This window comes from Sceloporus undulatus, chromosome 9 (genome assembly GCF_019175285.1).
Source record: "Sceloporus undulatus isolate JIND9_A2432 ecotype Alabama chromosome 9, SceUnd_v1.1, whole genome shotgun sequence".
NCBI lineage: Eukaryota > Metazoa > Chordata > Lepidosauria > Squamata > Phrynosomatidae > Sceloporus > Sceloporus undulatus.
The window spans coordinates 109875-129901 of record NC_056530.1 but is presented as its reverse complement, the minus strand read 5'-3'; the positions used below and the strand labels follow the sequence as shown (position 1 = coordinate 129901).

The 20027-nt window shown below is 44.4% G+C and overlaps 1 protein-coding gene across 1 annotated transcript in view; it reads left to right on the top strand.

Annotated features, from left to right (window-relative positions):
- Positions 1-19545, top strand: part of LOC121916242 (angiopoietin-2-like) — a 27450-nt gene extending 7905 nt beyond the window's left edge. The window contains exons 2-9 of the mRNA XM_042441110.1: positions 5230-5385; positions 5756-5877; positions 7424-7656; positions 11211-11335; positions 12802-12903; positions 15027-15193; positions 16712-16842; positions 17872-19545. Of these exons, the coding sequence (XP_042297044.1) occupies positions 5230-5385; positions 5756-5877; positions 7424-7656; positions 11211-11335; positions 12802-12903; positions 15027-15193; positions 16712-16842; positions 17872-18041 (1206 nt within the window). The 3' untranslated portion in view covers positions 18042-19545. The remainder of the gene's footprint in view (positions 1-5229; positions 5386-5755; positions 5878-7423; positions 7657-11210; positions 11336-12801; positions 12904-15026; positions 15194-16711; positions 16843-17871) is intronic.
- Positions 19546-20027: the final 482 nt, after the last annotated feature.

The window sequence follows — 20027 nt, the reverse complement described above, 5'->3', positions numbered from 1 at the left end:
CTCCCTCTCAGGCCAAGATGACAGTTCAGCTGATATGTGTGTTCAGTGGAAGAAGAGTAACAAAAAAGAAGTACTATAATGCTTCCCTGCCTAGTATTATTCTTAGTTGCCATGAGGAACCAGGCAAGTAGCTATTTAGATGCCAGCGGTAACATTTAGGTCAGGCCAGGATATGCAATTTAGCTGAATGACTTCTACCAGTAAAATAAGAAAGACCCTAAATCTGGAGTATAATTGTTAAAAGGCCTCATTCAGATCCAGAGCCTAAATTCACTTCCATAGGAGCAAGCCCTGTTGAACTAAATGGGACTTGCCTATGTGTGGGCTTGCATAGGAATATGCTGCTAGACGTTCAGCCTGGGACCATAGAGGTCTACTGTCTTGCAGCCATTTTGTGAAATGGTGTGTACCATGGGTCTCCCATTTCCCGGCTCTCATCTAGCCTTTCAACAAAGCCTGGTAGTGTTTTATGTCTGATGATGAGAGCAGCTTAAGAGCCTGACCAAGATGGAGCAAGCAGAGACTGTTTCGAGGAATGTGCCTGGCATGCCTTCCAACATTTGAGAGAGGCAAACTAGGGCAGGCATGGCCAAGCAACATCAGCATGTAGTCAAGATGACAAACGTTGAAGGGAAACACTCAGGCTAGGAAAGGCTGTAGAAGTTTGCTTTTGCCTGAGCCTACTGGGAAGGGCAAGACCCTGTTACCTCCTTTCCTCTTCTTCCACTGAGTTTATTCAGTACAAACTGCTTTTGCCCATTTGAACTCAGTTTGTTGCAACTGATGTAAGCTGAGGGCAAAGGGGAAAAGTAGGCGAAGGAAAGAGAAAGCGGGACATTCTAATAGCAGCTTAAAAAGTGGGATGAGAGAGGATTAATTGGGACTGTCCATTCCTAGTTCAGCTATGAAACCCATTGGGTGACCTTGGGCAAGTCACACACTCTCAACCTCAGGGGAAGGCAATGACAAACCTCCTCTGCACAATTCTGACCACGAAAATCTCATGATAGACTTACCTTGGGGTTGCCATAAATTGGAAACGACTTGAAGGCACACAACAACAACAAAATGCCAAAATAGGACAGTTGACAGGTATGGCATGGTTTCTAGGGCAGGGGTAGAATCCAGTTTTCTCCTTCAGAAATCTTCAGACATCTTTGGCACCAGCTGGGCCTAGTGAGATGTAGCTCTCCCTAATGTCCACTCCACTGTTTATTTTACATATGTATTGCAAACGTATGTACTATGTTTTCGGTCCAACAGATGGTACCCAAAGGAGGTTTCCATCATAACAAAACCGATACCCATCATAAAATGCTACACAACCTTAAAAAAATGTACCTTAGAAGCAGAAACATCTCAGGAGCCAACCAAAAGATGTCAGCAAACAAAGGAGAAAATTCTAGTTGAAAGCAACTTACTCCAGCTGCCATGAGCAAGTGTGGAATGCTGTCTGAAAGAGCCGCGTTTTGACAAGATGCTGGCAAACAGCAGAGCAGATGTGGCCAGACAATATATGTAAGAGCAACACTGAAAGTGAAAAGCACAGTAAGGAAGGTGGGCCCTGTAGAGCTGCCTCCTTTACAGTCCTGACATCTTCCAAAGGTGAGAAATGGGTCACCTTTGGAATGGCCAATCTAAGGGAAGTACATAGGAGAAGAGGTTCTTTCCAAAGCATGCTGGCCTCAGGCAACATCCACTTATGGAGGTCATCACAGCTAGGAATGGACAAATCAACCTATTTCTGGTCTCTTTCATTTTGCACGTATTCCGTCATAAGTCAATTTCATCCAATTTCCACATCTGGTTGCACTTGTAAACACATATTGATATTAATTTTTTGCAGGCATTTCCCTATAATATAAGCATTTCTGAAGGTAATCTCCCACAATTTACACACTTTTGCAGAGTTTGGGGAAATTACTTTCGGGCTACAATTTCTCAAATCACCCAGCCAGCATCGTAAAAGCCTATTCTGGCTATTTTGGTGCTTGCCTCCTGCATTTTGAGCTCATTCTCGAAGCTAACAAGAGGGTAGTATAGATATGCCATATATCCTCCAATTGTCCTAATTTGGCAGCAACAGTCCCAATTAACCCACTACCATCCCACTTTTTCAGCTGCATTTAAAATGCCCAAGTTTCTCATCCTCTCACTTTCCCCCTTGTCTTCAGCTTACTTCAATTGCTGCAAATTGATTCAAAGAAGTCATTCCCACTTATAAAGAAAGCAGGTTGCGATCCGAGTCAATGGATCGGTTCGACAGTGGAGCATGGTTCCCACTACATTTGCCCCGGTTGCATTTTTTCCCTGTAAAATAACCCACTTGTGGTTCACACTCAAGCATGAATTGGTTCAAAATGGACCTGCTCCAGCCGGCCGAAGGGCAAATTTAAATCGATTCTGATCCACATCTGGTTCACACTTGTGCAGACGATCTATCCAAAAAGATGCGGAAAACATCAATGTCAAAAAGGTGCGGGTTAAATGGGTCTAGTGTGTGGGCCTCCTCGCTGAATTTCTTCAGCGATTCAGTTTAAGTGGGAACCAGGGTCATTTGAACCAAACTGTGATCCACTTTAAAAGGTAGTGGGAATGAGGCCAAAGTGTAATAAGAGTAGCTTGCATTCATCTCAGCAGGAGGAGCAGACAGAAACTTGCCCTTCCCAGTAGTCTCAGGCAAAAGCAAACTGCTGCAGCCTCTTCTAGCTTGTGAATTCTTCCTCATTTATAACCATTGCCATCTTGACTACACACAGATGTTACTTGGCCACATGAGCCTCAGTTTTCATTTGGGAAACGTTGTAGGGTATGGTACCAGAACATAAAGAAGCTAATCCATAAGGCTGCAAAGGGTTCTTCAAGGCTATCTAAACTAGGTGAATGGACAAGTCACAAAATGGCCACACTGGCCAATGTAAGCATAATGTAACGTACATGCAGGACGTTCAGAGACCAGGGTTTTGCATAACTTGTCCAAATATTGTGTCTAGTGATGCTGAACCTTTTACAGACCGAGTGCCCAAACTGCAACCCAGACCCCACTTATTTATTTCAAAGTGCCATGTTCCTCTGGCTTTCTAGTAAGAAACTCTGGCACACTCTGTGTTAAGGCAACAGCATGTGTGCCCACAGAGAGGGCTCTGAGTGCCACCTCTGGCACACTTGCCATAGGTTCACCATCACTGTTAAGTTCTGTATCATTAAAAGAAGTGGAAAAGCTACCAATCATAAAGCAAATGGATTACTTTCTGTATGAGGAAAAGGACTGATTCAGTTGTAGGCTGGATTCTAAGTTCTAGAACATGACAGAGACTGGCTGCATCCGCACTGCAGAATTAATACAGTTTGGCACTGCTTTAACTACCTTGGCTCGGTGCTATGGAATTCTGGGAACTATAGTTTGTTGTGGCACCAGTGATCTCTGAGAGAGAAGGCTAAACATCTCACAAAATTCCATAATTCCGCAGTATTGAGCCATGACATTTAATGCGGTGTCAAACTGCATTAATTCTGTTAGATGCAGCTTAACAGGATTGTGCATGGTATGAAGAAAGAGAACGAGAAATGTATTATGACAAGATCTCCAGCAAAAAAAAAACCTGGCGGGACCATTCTGTTTGTGCATTTGCTGGCCAAATTGTCTGCTTAAATTAGAGAGGGAAATGTGTACATGGGGAAAGTATGCGCAGTGCTGAAAACACAAACAGATCCTACGTTACATGGAAGGAGAAGGCTTTTTTTTTAAGCAGCATGACAATTGAGAAAAATGAGCCAACAGAGATTGTTTTCATGTGCATAGGCTGAAAGTGTTGTGCCTGCATAAGACAGTGCTCTATGCCCCACTTTTGGTTTGGAAGAAAGGAACAGAGGGCAGGAGTTGTTGTTTTTCCATGATCAAGAACATAGTTGTTAGTTGCGGTAATATCCTTGTAAAACAATGGTTAATATTTGCAGCGTATCAAATGCAATGTGAATGTAACTGGGAGAATTAACACCATACGTTAGAATATGCACATTATTGTTATGTATTGCAGCCAAATACAGTCTCTAGTCCTTTGTGCCATATCAAAACAGGAGGTGGGAAGCTTTGGAAACGAACAACATTTTGTCATGGGAATTGCAGCCAAAGCAAACTCTGGCCACTCTGGGGAATATATAGTGGCTACCATGGCTCCTCATCCCTTTCCTTCCTATCACCTCCCCAAGGCTGCATCTACATTGCAGAATTAATGCAGTTTGACACTACTTTAACTGCCATGGACTCCTGAGATTTGTACTTGGATGAGATATTTAGCCCTCCTTTGTCAGAAATTTCTGGTACCACAACAAACTACAAATTCCAGAATGCCCCAGGATGGCACCATGACAATTAAAGCAGTGTCAAACTGCATTAATTCTGCAGAGTGCAGCAACAACCTATAGCGGCTGTTCAAAGGAAGGCCCAATTGGAGTCCATGGGTGAATCCACACTGCGCTTCTTGTAGCGGTTTGATCCTACTTTAACTGTCATGGCTACATCCTACAGAATCGTATAATTTGTCGTCTGGTGGTGGTTTCTGGTCATGGTTTCTGGAATTCTTGTTCAGAAAGCTCTAGTGCTACAGTTCAAGAGACTGTATGTTCCCAGACTACGCATGCCATGGCAGTTACAGCCAGATCAGTGCTATAACTGTCAGTGTAGATACACCAATCCGTGGTGTAGTGGCTTGAGCATTGGATTGTGACTCTGGAGACTATGGAAACCCACTAGGTGACTTTGGGCAAGTCACATTCAGTTTATCACAGGAAGGAGATCGGGAGTTTATCCTATGAATATCCCGGAAAAATTGCGCAATTGCATTTCCGATATCAATTGCGTGTGATAATCATTTGCGCAATTACTCGCCATTTTCGCCGTATATGCGGGATGCTTTAAATTTGCGTCAATCTTTCTTTAATGCTAAAATTAGACCATAGTGTGATAAATTCCTCATTCAGCCTCAGAGGATGGCCATGGCAAACCCCCTCTGAAGAAACTTGCCAAGAAAACCCTGGGCTGCCATAAGCTGGAAATGACCTGAAGGTAAACATCACACACATCTAAAGGCACATTCAAGTGCACTAGAGAGTTAGGTTTAGACCATTCTTGTAACTATTCCTTGTAACTTGTGATAAACCTTCCTTATAACTACAGGTTTTTTACTCTCTTTCTCTCTCTTTCTCAATGTCAATGTGTCTTATGAAAAGCTGGAGGGCTACATTCAGGAGAACGTGAGAATGGAGATCTCCGACAGCCATTTCAGTGTTGTGCAGAACCACACAGCAGCCATGCTGGAAATTGGTACCAACCTTCTGAACCAAACTGCAGAGCAGACCCGCAAGCTCACTGATGTAGAGATGCAGGTGAGCAGGGTTGCTTTGCGGAGAGGGAGGGCGAAAAGAGGCATCATGCTATTTCTGTATTTCAGACAAGACTTGAAAACTTTACTTACAAGTACGATTCCCTAGTTGGCCATGGAAATCATTGGGTGACCTTGGGCAAGACGCATGCTCTTAGCATCAGAGGAAGGCAATGGCAAATCTCTGAACACATCTTGCCAAGAAAACCCCATGACAGGGTTGCCTTAGGGTTGCCATGAGTCAGAAATGACTTGATGGCACACAACAGCAACAACATTTCTTCCCAACTGATCACAGTGGTTTCTTGGCAGGGATCAATTTACTTTTCTGTGGTCCATGAACCTCCTATTTCTTCTTGCCCCCAACCAACCAGGTTCTCAACCAAACCTCACGGCTGGAAATCCAAGTACTGGAAAACTCCCTCTCTACCAACAAACTGGAGAAACAGCTTCTGTTGCAGACTCACGAGATCAACAGACTCCAGGAAAGGAACAGGTTAGGACTGATTTTAAACTCCTTTTTAAATTTGAAAACTTATCTTTCTGGAGCGAAAAATGTGTGTGGATCTTTCTGTAACCAAAAACAGCATCACCCATGCAGAAGAAGCTGTGTTAACATTAGTTTGTTAGTATTGTATTAAAATATAACCAAAGCTACAGTCGCAGGTGGTTATGTGGTCAGAAGAGCAAAGGATGAGGCAATATATCCATATAAATATCTTGGCTGGAATCCTATCGGTGACAGAGGTGAATATAACTGGTGGTTATGTGCATATGTGTTTTATTTTGGATAATGTACAAGGAGCTATCCACTAGTCCCCTTGCACACCATCTAAAACCACTACTTTGGCCATCCATTAGCCATTCTGTGACCACGAAGTTGCCCATGGCAGCTGAAAGAAAGAGAAACAAGGGCAGGGTACAGACCACCAGAAAGAGGCATCTCCCCAGAGCCTCTCTTTGCTCCGCAGGAGCACCGCAGCAACCAAATTGCACGGCACTGCTGTGGAGCTAAAAAGGAGCGCCCAGAAGCGGCTCCTTTTTATGGCGATGCTGCAACGTTGCAAAGCGCCAGAGCCGGCGTGGTGACGTTGCAGCTGTGCCACCCTGACTGGAAGCGGTGCAGCTGCAACATCACCATTAGGCACCCTGTTTGGTGGATGCGCCGCAGCTGTGTCACCCTCATCACATGCGAGGGTTGCCAGACATGTGGGCGCTCCACCCACCAGGCACCTGTCACACGTGACAAGAGTGCCGCAAAGGCCCGTCTGTTCCGGGCCAAGGTTATTTTTCTTTCCCTTTCCCAACATGGCCTTCTTCTTGATTGTCCAAGTCGCTTCCCCACTCCTTCTCAGTCAGAGACCAGCCATAGCTTGACATTTGCCAGGGGAGAGAGAGGTGCAGAACTATGTTTGCCAAGCATTACATTCTGCATGTGCAATGCAGGATATTGGTCCTTCATTTGTATTTAATGAAAGACTACGATCAACCTCCTGTATCCGTGATTTTGCATCTACAGATTCAACCATCCATGGCTTGAAAATATTTAACAACAACAAATTCCAAAAAAACAAACCTTGATTTTGCCATTTTATACATGGGACAGCCTTTTACTACTCCATTGTATATTATAGAATGGGACTTGACTATCCATAGATTTTGGTATCAATGGGGCAGAGGGAGTTGGATGCAGATACCAAGGGCTTACTGCATCTATTACTTAACACAACTGTGATTATTGCCTAATTGCTAAATTGTTATAGCAGAGTTTTATTTATTTTATTTGGAGGATACCTGGAGTTGGAGCTCATGGACTAAAAAAAACCAGCCTTAAGCAGGCATATACATTGGATAAAGAAATGTAGATCCAGTATGGATCCTGGTGGTAGCAACAATGTCCTTAGCAAGAGTGTGAGGGTTCAAGGTGAGATTGCCATAAGATGTTGTTAGCAGTTGCTTTAAGGACAATGGGATCACTGCTTGGTCCTTTAATATCTCTGGCCCCAAGTTGTTTGTCATTCTTTCTCCTTTCTTTTCTTCAGCTTCCTTGAGAAGAAGGTCCTGGCTCTGGAAGGGAAGCGTGAGGAGGAACTTCACGGCCTTAGATCTGAGAAGCTGGAAATGCAAAAGTTGCTTTCCAAGCAGGCGGACTTTGTTGGGCACCTGGAGCAGCGTCTGGGCATGGCCCTCCTGAACAACACTGCCCTACAGAAACAGCAGACCTCACTGGCAGAGACGGTGAAGCAACTGATAGGCTTGGTGTCCCAGTGCAACCGTACGTAAGCTTTCTCAGCTGGAGTTAGTGTTGCCAGTTTAGGATCATCTCAAATCCTAAGGCTTCTAGGCCAAAGCCTGAGATATAGAGATTGGTCCCTGGTGATGTCATTAAAAATTTTGTATTAAGTGCCAACCATTGTTGCTCCAAGATTGCCATTCAAAAACCACAGAGTGCGCATACTTTCCTGTTGAAAATTAAGGCAGATTTTTTGCTAAATGAGCCACTCCCAGATCAAGATGAAAGGAGGGGATTACTTCTTCTCATTTTTTCAGGGTGACAGGATAAGGAAGCTTTAATGTATTTTATTTGCTTCAAAGAAAAGGTGGGAGCAGAGCAGAGCAGAGGGTGAGTCCTTGTGCCACAACAGCCTTCCAGGGAAGGAGGAAGTTAAGTAAATACAAAGACTCGCTAGAGCAGTGGTTCTCAACCTTCCTATTAATACAGTTCTTCATGTTGCGGTGACCCGCAACCATAAATTTGCGGTGTCTCAATTCCTAAGGCCATTGAAAATATGTGTTTTCCGATGGTCTTAGGCAACTAAGCCTGAAGGAAGGAGACTCCGCCCTCCACAACTGCCATCATCTGCCAGCCTGAGAGGGAGTTGGCCAGCCGAGTCCAGCTCCATCAGGACTAATCCTGAAGGAAGGAGACTCCGCCCTCAACAACTGCCATCATCTGCCGGCCTGAGAGGGAGTTTGCCAGCCGAGTCCAGCTCCATCAGGACTAAGCCTGAAGGAAGGAGACTCCACCCTCCACAACTGCCATCTGCCGGCCTGAGAGGGAGTTGGCCAGCAAAATCCAGCTCCATCAGGACTAAGCCTGAAGGAAGGAGACTCCACCCCCCACAACTGCCATCATCTGCCGGCCTGAGAGGGAGTTGGCCAGTGAGTCCAGCTCCATCAGGACTAAGCCTGAAGGAGGAGACACCGCCCTCCACAACGGCCATCATCGGCCGGCCTGAGAGGAGTTGGCCAGCCAAGTCCAGCTCCATCAGGACTAAGCCTGAAGGAAGGAGACTCCGCCCCCCACAACTACGCCATCATCTGCCGGCCTGAGAGGAGTTGGCCAGGCGAGTCCAGCTCCATCAGGACTAACCCTGAAGAAGGAGACACCACCCTCCACAACTGCCATCACTGCCGGCCTGAGAGGGAGTTGGCCAGCCAAGTCCAGCTCCATCAGGACTAAGCCTGAAGGAAGGAGACTCCGCCCTCCACAACTGGCATCATCTGCCAGCCTGAGAGGGAGTTGGCCAGCCGAGTCCAGCCCATCAGGACTAGCCTAAGGAAGGAGAAACCCGCCCCACAACTGCCATCATCTGCCACCTGAGAGGGAGTTGGCCAGCCGAGTCCAGCTCCATCAGGACTAACCTGAAGGAAGGAGACTCGCCCTCCACAACTGCCATCACTGCCGGCCTGAGAGGAATTGGCCAGCCGAGTCCAGCTCCATCAGGACTAAGCCTGAAGGAAGGAGACTCCACCCTCCACAACATGCCATCTGCCGCGCCTGAAGGGAGTTCACCAGCCGAGTCCAGCTCCATCAGGACTAAGCTGAAGGAAGGAGACACCGCCCCCACAACTGCATCATCTGCCAGCCTGAGGGGAGTTGGCCAGCCAAGTCCAGCTCCATCAGGACAAGCCTGAAGGAAGGAGACTCCGCCCCCACAACTGCCATCATCTGCGCGCCGGAGAGGGAGTTGGCCAGCGAGTCCAGCTCCATCAGGACAAGCCTGAAGGAAGGAGACTCCACCCTCCCCAACTGCCATCATCTGCCGGCCTGAGAGGAGTTGGCCAGCCGAGTCCAGCTCCATCAGGACTAAGCCTGAAGGAAGGAGACTCCCCTCCACAACTGCCATCTGCCGGCCTGAGAGGGAGTTGCCAGCCGAGTCCAGCCCATCAGGACTAAGCCTGAAGGAAGGAGACCCGCCCTCCACAACGGCCATCATCTGCCAGCCTGAGAGGGAGTTGGCCAGCCAAGTCCAGCTCCATCAGACTAAGCCTGAAGGAAGAGACTCCGCCCTCACAACTGCCATCATCTGCCAGCCTGAGAGGAGTTGGCCAGCCAGTCCAGCTCCATCAGGACTAAGCCTGAAGGAAGGAGACTTCGCCCCCACAACTGCCATCATCTGCCGGCCTGAGAGGAAGTTGGCCAGCCGTCCAGCTCCATCAGGACTAAGCCTGAAGGAAGGAGACTCCACCCCCACAACTGCCATCGCCGGCCTGAGCGGGATTTCGCCAGGCAAGTCCAGCTCCATCAGGACTAGCCTGGAAGAAGGAAGAGCCCTCCCTCCAATCCATCTGCCTTGGTCCAGGCCTTAGAGGGAGAGAAGAACCACTGGACCTCATCCCCTTTCCCTCCATCATTCCCTTCTCCTTTTGTTTCGTGTCTTTTAAATTGTAAGCCTGAGGGCAGGGAACTGTCTGATTAAAAATAATATTGTAAGCCGCCCTGAGAGCCATTAGGGCTGAAGGGCGGGATATAAATACCTAAATAAATAAATAAACCCTGTGAAAGGGTCCTGCAACCCCCAAAGGAGTCGCGACCCACAGGTTGAGAATCGCTGCTCTAGAGAGTGTTTGCAAGTTGCAACAACAAATGAATGCAGCTTTGAAAATTGTATCTGTCTCCGAGCTGAGCTGGAGATTTGCACAAAGCCATTTCCTCTTGCCTGAAGCTGATCTTATTTATAGAACATGCACCCTCATCTCTCATCTGAGCTATGATGAGCTATGAAAACTGAACACTCACTGTTACCACCCTGAGATCTGGCAAACCTAGTGGCCATGATGATGGTGGCAGTTTCTTCTGACCCTCCAGATGTTGATGGATTTCAACTCCTATCTGCCTTAGCCAGCAGGGTCTATGATGTAGGTCAATGGGTATCCAACAACACCTAGAACAGTGCTCTTTAAGCTCTGCGGTGTGAGGGACTGGCAATCCCACACCACCACATGCTGTGGCCTAGCACCATATTTGTGCCCATTGGTTACAACTATTTTTCTTTTCTTTTCTTTTCTTTTCTTTTCTTTTCTTTTCTGGGAACTCTCCAAGGTGCAGCAGCTGATGGCATCACAGTTCTATGGGTCACTACTGAGATAGAAGGGGACAAATTGTCCTCTCTTGCCCTTTTGTTTTTGCCAAGCGGCGATGGCAATTCAACCCTGGCCCAAAGAGAAGGCATTTTAATCTGAGTCCCCCAGGCAATGCCTGATTTACTGCAAGGCAGAACTAGGAAACTAACTTTTTAAAAGTATCCCCCCCCGTACTAATTATATTCTTTATCAATTAATTATTTGTCTTTGTTTACTGTGATCTTTAAAAAGTAACTCATGGCATCACTGTGTTGCTTGGTACTTTAAAAAAAGAACAGCCTTCTAGAGTTCGTAAGAGAAAACCATAAACCTTTGAAAAATTCCCTGTAAAAATATTCTAATCATGTCTGGATGTCATCAATATTGGTTGAGTTCTACTCCAACAGAGGAGTACAATATCTTAGAGAGGGGCTTGGTTTAGCCCTCCAAAAATGCAACCCCTTTTTTGTCTGACCCTTGCAGAAATTTCTCTTGCCCACTTAGAAGAGCAGAGGACGTTCAAGGATTGTGCTGCTGCCTACAAACTGGGATTCACCAAAAGCGGAGTCTATACCATAAGGTTCCCCAATACCACAGCTACTGCTAAAGTGAGTCTGAGCGCCAATGGCATTTATTATTCTGAATGAATAGAAAGTGAACCTCTGATATGCAGGGTGCCTGCCCCGCAGATGGAGTGTCTTTGGTCCATGGAGGTCTATGGTAAGCCCCTCCTACTTCCCAGATCTCCCTACTCTAAGCCTTGTAGCTATCCAGAAGGGAATTCCTATTATTATTGATCACTGATCAGAAATAATGAAGATTCTCTTACAGGGTTGGTTTTGCTTCTCCTTTCCCCACATGATTCCTGGAGGCAATTTACACCTGGAGGCAATTCAAACTATTACATCCTTTTCAGCATTTCATGAAAAAAAAACCTTCAAGTCATCTCTTGATTTATCCCAATCCCATAAATTGGAATATGCCGCTTCAGAGTATGGTGGAGTCTCCTTCTTTGGAGGTTTTTAAACAACGGCTGAATGGCCATCTGTGAGAAGGGCTTTCATTGTGTATTCCTGCATGGCAGAATAGGGCTGGACTGCATAATCCTGGAGTCCGTTCCACTCTATAATTCTAAATCAGAAAAAAACTAGTCCTTGGAAGGGCAGCTATAGACAAGATCCTGAAGTGTAAAGAGATATCATTGAATACTAAGGGGTGCCCATGCCATTATATTTCCAGTTTGTATGTATGGTTGTGAAAGCTGAACAGTGAAGAAAGCGGATAGGAAGAGAATGTTCATTTGAAGTGTGGTGCTGGGGAAGAGTTATATGGATACCAAGGACTCCTAAAAAGACATACATATGGGTCCTAAAGCAAATGAACCCTAGAAGCCAAGATGACTAAACTGTTGTACTTTGGCCATATCATGAGAAGACATGACTCTCTAGAAAAGATGCTAATATTCTAGAAGGTGGAAGAATATATTCCAGATGGATAGAGTCAATAAGGGAAGCCATGGCCCTGAGACTTGGAGGTCTTTCATTCATAGGGCCACCATAAATTGAAGTCAACTTGACTGCAATCCACAGTATCCAATGGCCTCTTCTTCAGTACATTTCAAATGAGTTGATTTTCTTCCTTTCAGTTTTCTTCATTGTCCAGCTTTCAGGACAATGAAGAAAAATACAGAGAAATGGAAAATACGAGGCCATCGACAATCTTAACTTTAGTATTCAGTGATATATCTTGACACTTAAGGATCTTGTCTAGTTCCTTCATAGTTGCCTTTCCAAGTCCTAGTCATCTTGGCTGCAGTCTCCATTCTGATGAATGACTGACCAAGATATGGAAAACCTTGAATTGTTTTGATGTCTTCATTGCATACTATTTTTTTCCAGCCAAAGGTTCTGATGTTGGTGGAAGTAAATCTGCTTGTGAGAAAAACACTCAAGAGGGAAAGCTTTCAGGGACAGAAGGCACAGATTATTCACCCTGTTCTGAATGTGGGCTGTTCTTTGTTGTAAAACACTAAGAGAATTGTCTCTGTTTTATTAACATGCTGCAATCTTGCCAGGTACTTTGTGACATGGAAACCAGTGGAGGAGGCTGGACGGTGATCCAACACCGGAAGGATGGGTCTGTGGATTTCCAGCGCACCTGGAAGGAATACAAACAGGTGAGTAGGATGCAGACACCAACCAAGATAAATATATTGTTATCTCCTTTCACTTGGTTATAAAAACATCCCATGAAAGCTATTTGGAGGCAAAGTTTGCATCTGAGTTTGGGGAGGAGGGCAGATGGACTACAATTCTAATGCTATACCATTATATACTTTTTGTGGATGAAAACTGGGACTTAGGTGGCCAATGAACATCAAAGTGTGGTCAAGATAGCAAAAGGTATTAATGTGGAAGAACATAGAAGCTAGGAGAACCTGCAGCAGTTTGCTTCTGCCAGAATCTACAGCGAAGGACAAGATTCTGCCCCTTCCTCTCCTCTCCCCTGTTGAATTAATCGAATTCAAACTTCTTTTGCACTTTTTTATTATTCATATTTTTATTTAACTTCATACAAAATCACATAACAAAAAACCCCAACACATAACAAACACAAACATGAAAACACATCTTTGATAATTATTACCGCGTAAAATACCTACCCAACATGAACGTAAACATCTCTAAACACGCCGTGCTAAACATGGTTATCTTATCTATGAAGATATTATCAAACTCCTTTTGAATTTGAACTCATTTTGCAGCAACTGAAATATGCTGAAGACCAAGGAGGAAAGTATAAGGAGGGAGAAACTGGTGTGTTTTTAAATATATATATGTTTAAATTAGGAGAGTCCAAGATTATGGGGCTCAACAGACTGGCAGTTTATGCCGACTTGCGTGTGCATTAGGGCTGCGGTAGGGTTGAGCATTCATATGCTCCAAGCCCTTCTTTCTCCACTGGGGTGCCATTATAGCAAGCGCCCATCCAGATGGCATGCACCATGATGCCGTCCCTCTTGCGCAGTGCCCAAACAGCACACAAGGGGCATCATAATGCCACACCACAGCGCTTGACATCCCTTCTATGGCGCAAAAAGGAGCCCCAATGTGTGGTTGCTGCGGCCTGCTTCCTGGCCAAGAAGAGGCGGCTGGCTGCTGCCAATCTGTACAGTCCCTGAGTTTCTGTTCAGTCATTTTTCTTTTCAAGTTCTGAGACGAACCATGGAATGCTGCTGTCACACTTTTCCTCCCACACTTGTAAGTGTGACTCTTGGCACCAGCATTCAGGCTAGGGAAAAGGGATATTTTTGAGTTGGCTCACATGGCGGAGATGAATCTGTATCTGGACTGCACCACTTTGGACGGCGGGTGGTGGCTCCTGTTGTCGAAAGCTTCCACTTGAAAAATTATCCACATTTACAAAGTTAGATATCAGGGACAAGGGGGAGTTCAGAAGCTTTCTTACTGACACACTGGCTTTGTATATGAAGGGACCCTTTGTACAGAGGAAGATTTGGTCCTTTGAGAGATTGAGGCTGCATCTTCACTGTAGAAATAATGGAGTTTGACCCCACTTTAGCTGTTATGGCTTCATCCTGTGGAACCCTGTGATTTGTAGTTTGATGTGGTATTCAACCTGGTCTCTCAGAAAGCAATAGCAATAGCGATAGCGGCTTCCTTTATATACCACTTCATACTCCCTAAGCAGTTTCTGGTCCTTTGTTGTTACGTGCCTTCAAGTCGTTTCTGATTTATGGCGACCATAAAGAGAATTTGTCACGGGGCTTTCTTGGCAAGTTTCTTCAGAGGGGGTTTGCCATTGCCTTACTCTGAGGCTGAGAGAGTGTGACTTGCCAAGTCATGACTGAGATATGATTTGAAACCTGGCCTCCAGAGCCACAATCCAGTGCTCAAAACATGCACTACGCTGGCTCTCTGAATGGCTTTCCAACCACATTTTATCTATCCCCATTCTCACCAAATTACAAATTCCAGGATTCCATACGATAGAGCTGTGACAATTGAAGTGGAGTCAAACTGCATTAATTCCGCAGTGTGGCAGCAGCCCAAGACCCACTTAAAATTCAGACCAGTATAGCTTAGATGAAACTTTAGCACTTTGAAGTGAGCTAAGACACATTCAAATGTGGCCAGATTGCCAGTGGTCCCTAGCTCTGTAACCTCGATTTACTGTATCATTATACAGTATTATGTGTTGTGGTTTACTGATACATATTGAACTAAGATTGTGTTAATATTCCCCTTTGTTTCTTTTCATATTTATGTACCTTTGCAGGGCTTTGGGTCCCCACCTGGGGAATATTGGCTGGGCAATGACTTCATCCACTTGCTCACCACACAAGGTTCCTATTCCCTTCGTATCAAACTCCAAGACTGGGAAAACAATGAGGCGTATGCCCTGTATGACCACTTTCAAGTAGGCCCTGAGGAGCATAACTACCGGTGAGCCTTCCTAAAAAGAATGTATGCGGTTGTCTCCTTGTCCAGGCAGAGCTAGCAATCATATTTATAACTACAATAACATCCCAAATCCACAAAACAGTGTTATCTTTAGTTGGCCAGCCAAAATGCACAAAATGTACATGCAAGCTTTCGAAGCTCCACTGGCTTCTTCATCAGGGAACGGTGTTAAGAATCATACAGGAGGAAAAATGTATATATAATGATGATGTTAGTTACAGGTTTGCATTTTCTCAAGGTGTTGTCAGTATTGTTCTTTGAAGGGATATCTATGCAAGCTGGTCCCTCTTCCTTCTAGCCATGTGGCACTAGGAGCATGCCAAAATCCAGGAGATAAAACTTAAATTGTATTTTCAATGCAAAAGGATATATTTATATTTACAGACTGCTTTTTAGGGTCAGAGCTTCCCATGCCAGTTTCCAGCATATGAATTCACAGCATATAATCAATAATAGGTTTAAGAACACAACGTCATCTGAAGAAGGGGGATAGTATCCATTAAATGCAAACCAAATAAAACATGTCAGTCTTTAAGATTTCCCAGTGCTCCTTTATGTTTTTAAAAACATGAAACACCACAACAATAAAATTAACAAAACAAGAACCAGTACTGATACTAACAGCCAACCATAAGTATGAGGTAGGATTGATGAGATATGGGGTTTGGATGGATGAGATGTAGGGTTTTCAAAACTTCAAGCATGTATATTTCCTTCTTTCCCAAGACTTGGATGATGTAACAATGAGTAAAATCGCAGGTGGCATTTTCCAACTTTATTCCAGTAATGCTTTTAATGCAGCCTTTTAACTGAAACTTAAATGGCAATTTAACATAGACATAAAAATTATTTTTCCCATATAATGCAAATCTAATTAAATTAGATATGGGGGGACTTATTAATGAGTAAACCACTTTCCCGTCTTTGGATAGACCCCCAACAAAGGAGTTCTTCACTTAGTAATTCTGATTCACATATTTTATTCTTATATTTTCCAAAGCCAAACATACAGTAGGCCCTTGTTATCTGCTGAGGTTTGGCCCCAGTACCCTTGTAGATCCCAGAAAATCCATGGATGCTCAAGTCTCTTTATATGCAATGGCATAGTAAAATTGTGTCCCTTATATAAAATGGCAAAATCAAGGTTTGGTTTTTGGGGTTTGCTTGGTTTTGTAAAAATATTTTCAAGCTGTGGATGGATGAATCCATGGAAGCCAAATTCATGGATACGAAGGTCTAACTGTACTTGATTTCAAAGTTCAGATAGGGTTGCCAGAGTTAAAACCAGAGAGGGCTCTTTTCCCTTTAATAGTTGGATAGAAGAGGGAATTTTGGCAAGTGTTGCTTTTTACCTGGTTGGGTGACAAGCAACACCAGTTGAAATGCTCTCTTCTACACACCGATTTAAGGCACAGGAACCCACTCCAGTTTTCACTCTGGCAATTCCAGTATAGTTGATGCAGTTGAGGATTATAATGGCATTGCACTCTCCTTCTGTAGGCTTTATGTGAGGCGATACAGTGGCACAGCTGGACGTACAAGCAGCCTGAGTCCGTTGGGAACAGAATTCAGCACTAAGGACGTTGACAACGACCGCTGTGCATGCAAATGTGCGCAGATGGCAGGTGGAGGTAAGGAGGAGAAAGGGGAGAGTGGGCTGGTCGCCCCCACCATTTTTGCACTTGCTGCAAATCTGGGTGGCCCAAAGATTGAGCAAACTATATGTTTGTGCTTCCATAAGGTGCCAAGATGGACGGCTGTCTTGGCGCTCATACATGATGCGCTCCAAACTCCATGAGAATAGGGTTGGGGGCTTTAGTGCAAGAGATGAGGAATCTGTGGCCTTCCATGTGTTGTTGGACTGCAGTTTTCATCATCCTTCAACTTGGGCTAGGACTGATGAGAGCTGCAGGCCACCAACATCAGGATGGTCAGAGGTTCTGCAGCCTTTCTCAAATGAATAACATGAATATAGAGGTGTGCAAGTCGAAGGTGAACTCTGACTGATCTTGAACAAAGCGGTTTATATGTAGGATATATGGCAAGAAACAGCTTTAGAGTTGGGAGCCAATATACAGCTGTCCTTTAACCAGCTTACCATGTACAAAATTACCATGGCTTCCTCATTAATAATCTTTGCCATCTTGTTCACAATCCAATGTTGCTTGGCTGCATGCGTCCCAGTTTTCATGTGCAATCTTGGAGGCAATCCACGTTGTCATATAGTCCACCTGAGTCCCACTCCTAGTCAAGACAAAAGTAGACTTGGCGCCAGCAAGCACAACACAGAGCAAACTATGGCGAGGAATATCTACTTAGTTTTTTGTGGGTTTTTCGGGCGATGTGACCATGTTCTGGAAGAGTTTGTTCCTGACGTTTCGCCAGCATTTGTGGCATCTTTGGTATCTTTCTCTGAAGATGTCAGCCACAGGAACAAACTCTTCTAGAACATGACCACATAGCCTGAAAACCCCACAAAAAAACTATGGATGCCGACTGTGAAAGCCTTCCACTTCACAATATCAGCTTATTCTGAATCGGGGAAATTTGGGGGTCAATTTGTGAGAAGAGGTATTTAAAAGCTTTAATGTGCTGAATACCTTTAAGCCTAAATGTTTCTCTTTCCCTCTTCTCCCCACTCCATCCCCTTGACTCTCCAGGTTGGTGGTTTGATGCTTGTGGACCCTCGAACCTGAATGGCATTTACTATCCACCCACCCCTGCCCTGATCAGATACAATGGCATGAAGTGGCACTACTGGAAAGGACCCAGCCACAGCCTCAAAATGGCCAGCATGATGATCCGACCTGTGGATTTCAGAGAGGACTAAGGGAACATACCATAGGTGGCCAAAAGGATGGGATGGATAGATTGGGATGGATAGATACATTGTGAGAGGCACCACCAAGGCCCCAACGCAAAGGACTGGGGCTCCCTTCAGACGTGTGCAAACTCTCAGCGGAGGACGCTTGGTATACTAGGAGCATCACTAAACATATCCAGGGGCAGCCATGTTAGCCATGTAGTAAAGTACAATAATGTCCCAAACCCACAAAACAGCAACCTTTCAAAGTTTTACTGGTGAAGCTCTAGTGAAGCTTCAAAAATTTGCAGCATGGATTTTTTTGCATTTGCTTGGCCCAATAAATCTATCACTGTTTTGTGGATTTGGGATGTTATCGTACTTATGAACACCACCGTAGTTCATATTGGATACTACAAGGTACTGTTATCACAAGGGGCAATTGCCACATATAATAAGCTCAAGATGTCTCTCAGGTCTTCATTTACTCTATGCAGTTTTGACTGCATGGTATATACTATGAGGTCCACAACTTCATAACTCTTTAAAGATAAACTATAATGCTCCAGATGCTTCACTCTTTCCTTCTTGGGAAAGAATCCCAGCTCCTTGATCATTTTCAATAGCTTTCTCTCTCTTTTGCACCAGCTGTGCAAAATCGTTTGGCAAACAGATAACCACAATGGTCCAAATACGGCCATACCCCAGGTTTACATCAAGCTTTTACAATACTAAGCCATTCTGAGACAATTCCATAATAATTATATGTAAATAAATGCCTGGGAAAATGCAGATAAGCTTAAAATTTATTGGGTAATAACATTCTGGCCTCTGCCTTCACTAGTATCTGTTGCAGATTTAAAGGCAAACATGTGAGCCAAGGTTTCACCACCATAATAAAAGCCTGAATAACTTATTGCAGCTCAAGATATCTTAATTTAAATACCTACATCCTTGCAAACCTGTAAGTCTTTCTAGTAGAAAAATCACCTAGACATACTGGGCCATGAGAGACAAGAGAGAACATCTGGTCATTAGAGTCTTAAACTGGGAAGATACATATTTTACCCAGGATTTAAATTCTCTCTTTCCTCACCTCTCTAGTACTTTTGTAGATTTGGACATCTTGCTGCGAATTCTCTCCTCCTCCATATTCTTAGAAGAATTATGGCCTTCACTTCCAGAGCGTGTTGTGAAATGAAATTGTTTTAGAAATAGAAGCAGAAGTTGATTTATCCACTAAATGATGTCAGCCTCGGTTTGGTCAGTCATCTGTCCACAACATTATAGTGATAATCTAAAATTTAGAAACATAGCCACGTTAGTCTGGAATATCAGTATGCAATGGGAACTTGCAGCACCTTTGAGACTGTGTGAAAAGTTGTAGTATAAGTTTACATAGATGTAAGTCTATGAAAGCTCATGCTACCACGATGGGCCTTTGGTATCTGCTGTGGCTTGGTTCCAGGATCCCTGTGGATACCAAAACGCATGGATGCTCAAGTCCCACAAAATACAATGGCATAGTAAAATGGTGTCCCTTATATAAAATGAAGCAAAAAGAAGGTTTGCTTTTTGGAATGTATACATTTTTAAAATATTTTTCAGACCATGAATCCATGGATAAAAAAATCCATAGACACAGAGAGCTGACTGTATTTCTTTTGCACAGTTAGTCTCAGTGATCTAAAATTTATTTTTGCAGTTGTTCACAAATCCTGACAAATTATGGGACCATCCAAAAATGAAAACATTTGGTAGAGAAAAGATACCCAAATCATGGTTTGGACCGCTGGGGTAATGGAGCCATGGCTCACAGGGTCAGAGTGCCAAGACTGTTCAACTACATTGTCTCAGCCATTCCCTTGTTCCTTCTCAGTTTAGCTGCATTCTTCACAACAGATAAGGGGAAAGAGGAAAAAGAAAGCAATGGCTTTAGCAATGGCTATTGGGCTACCAGCCCCTGGACCACTGGAGAGTCTATTCTGCCACTGGTAGGAGCGACGCTGGCAG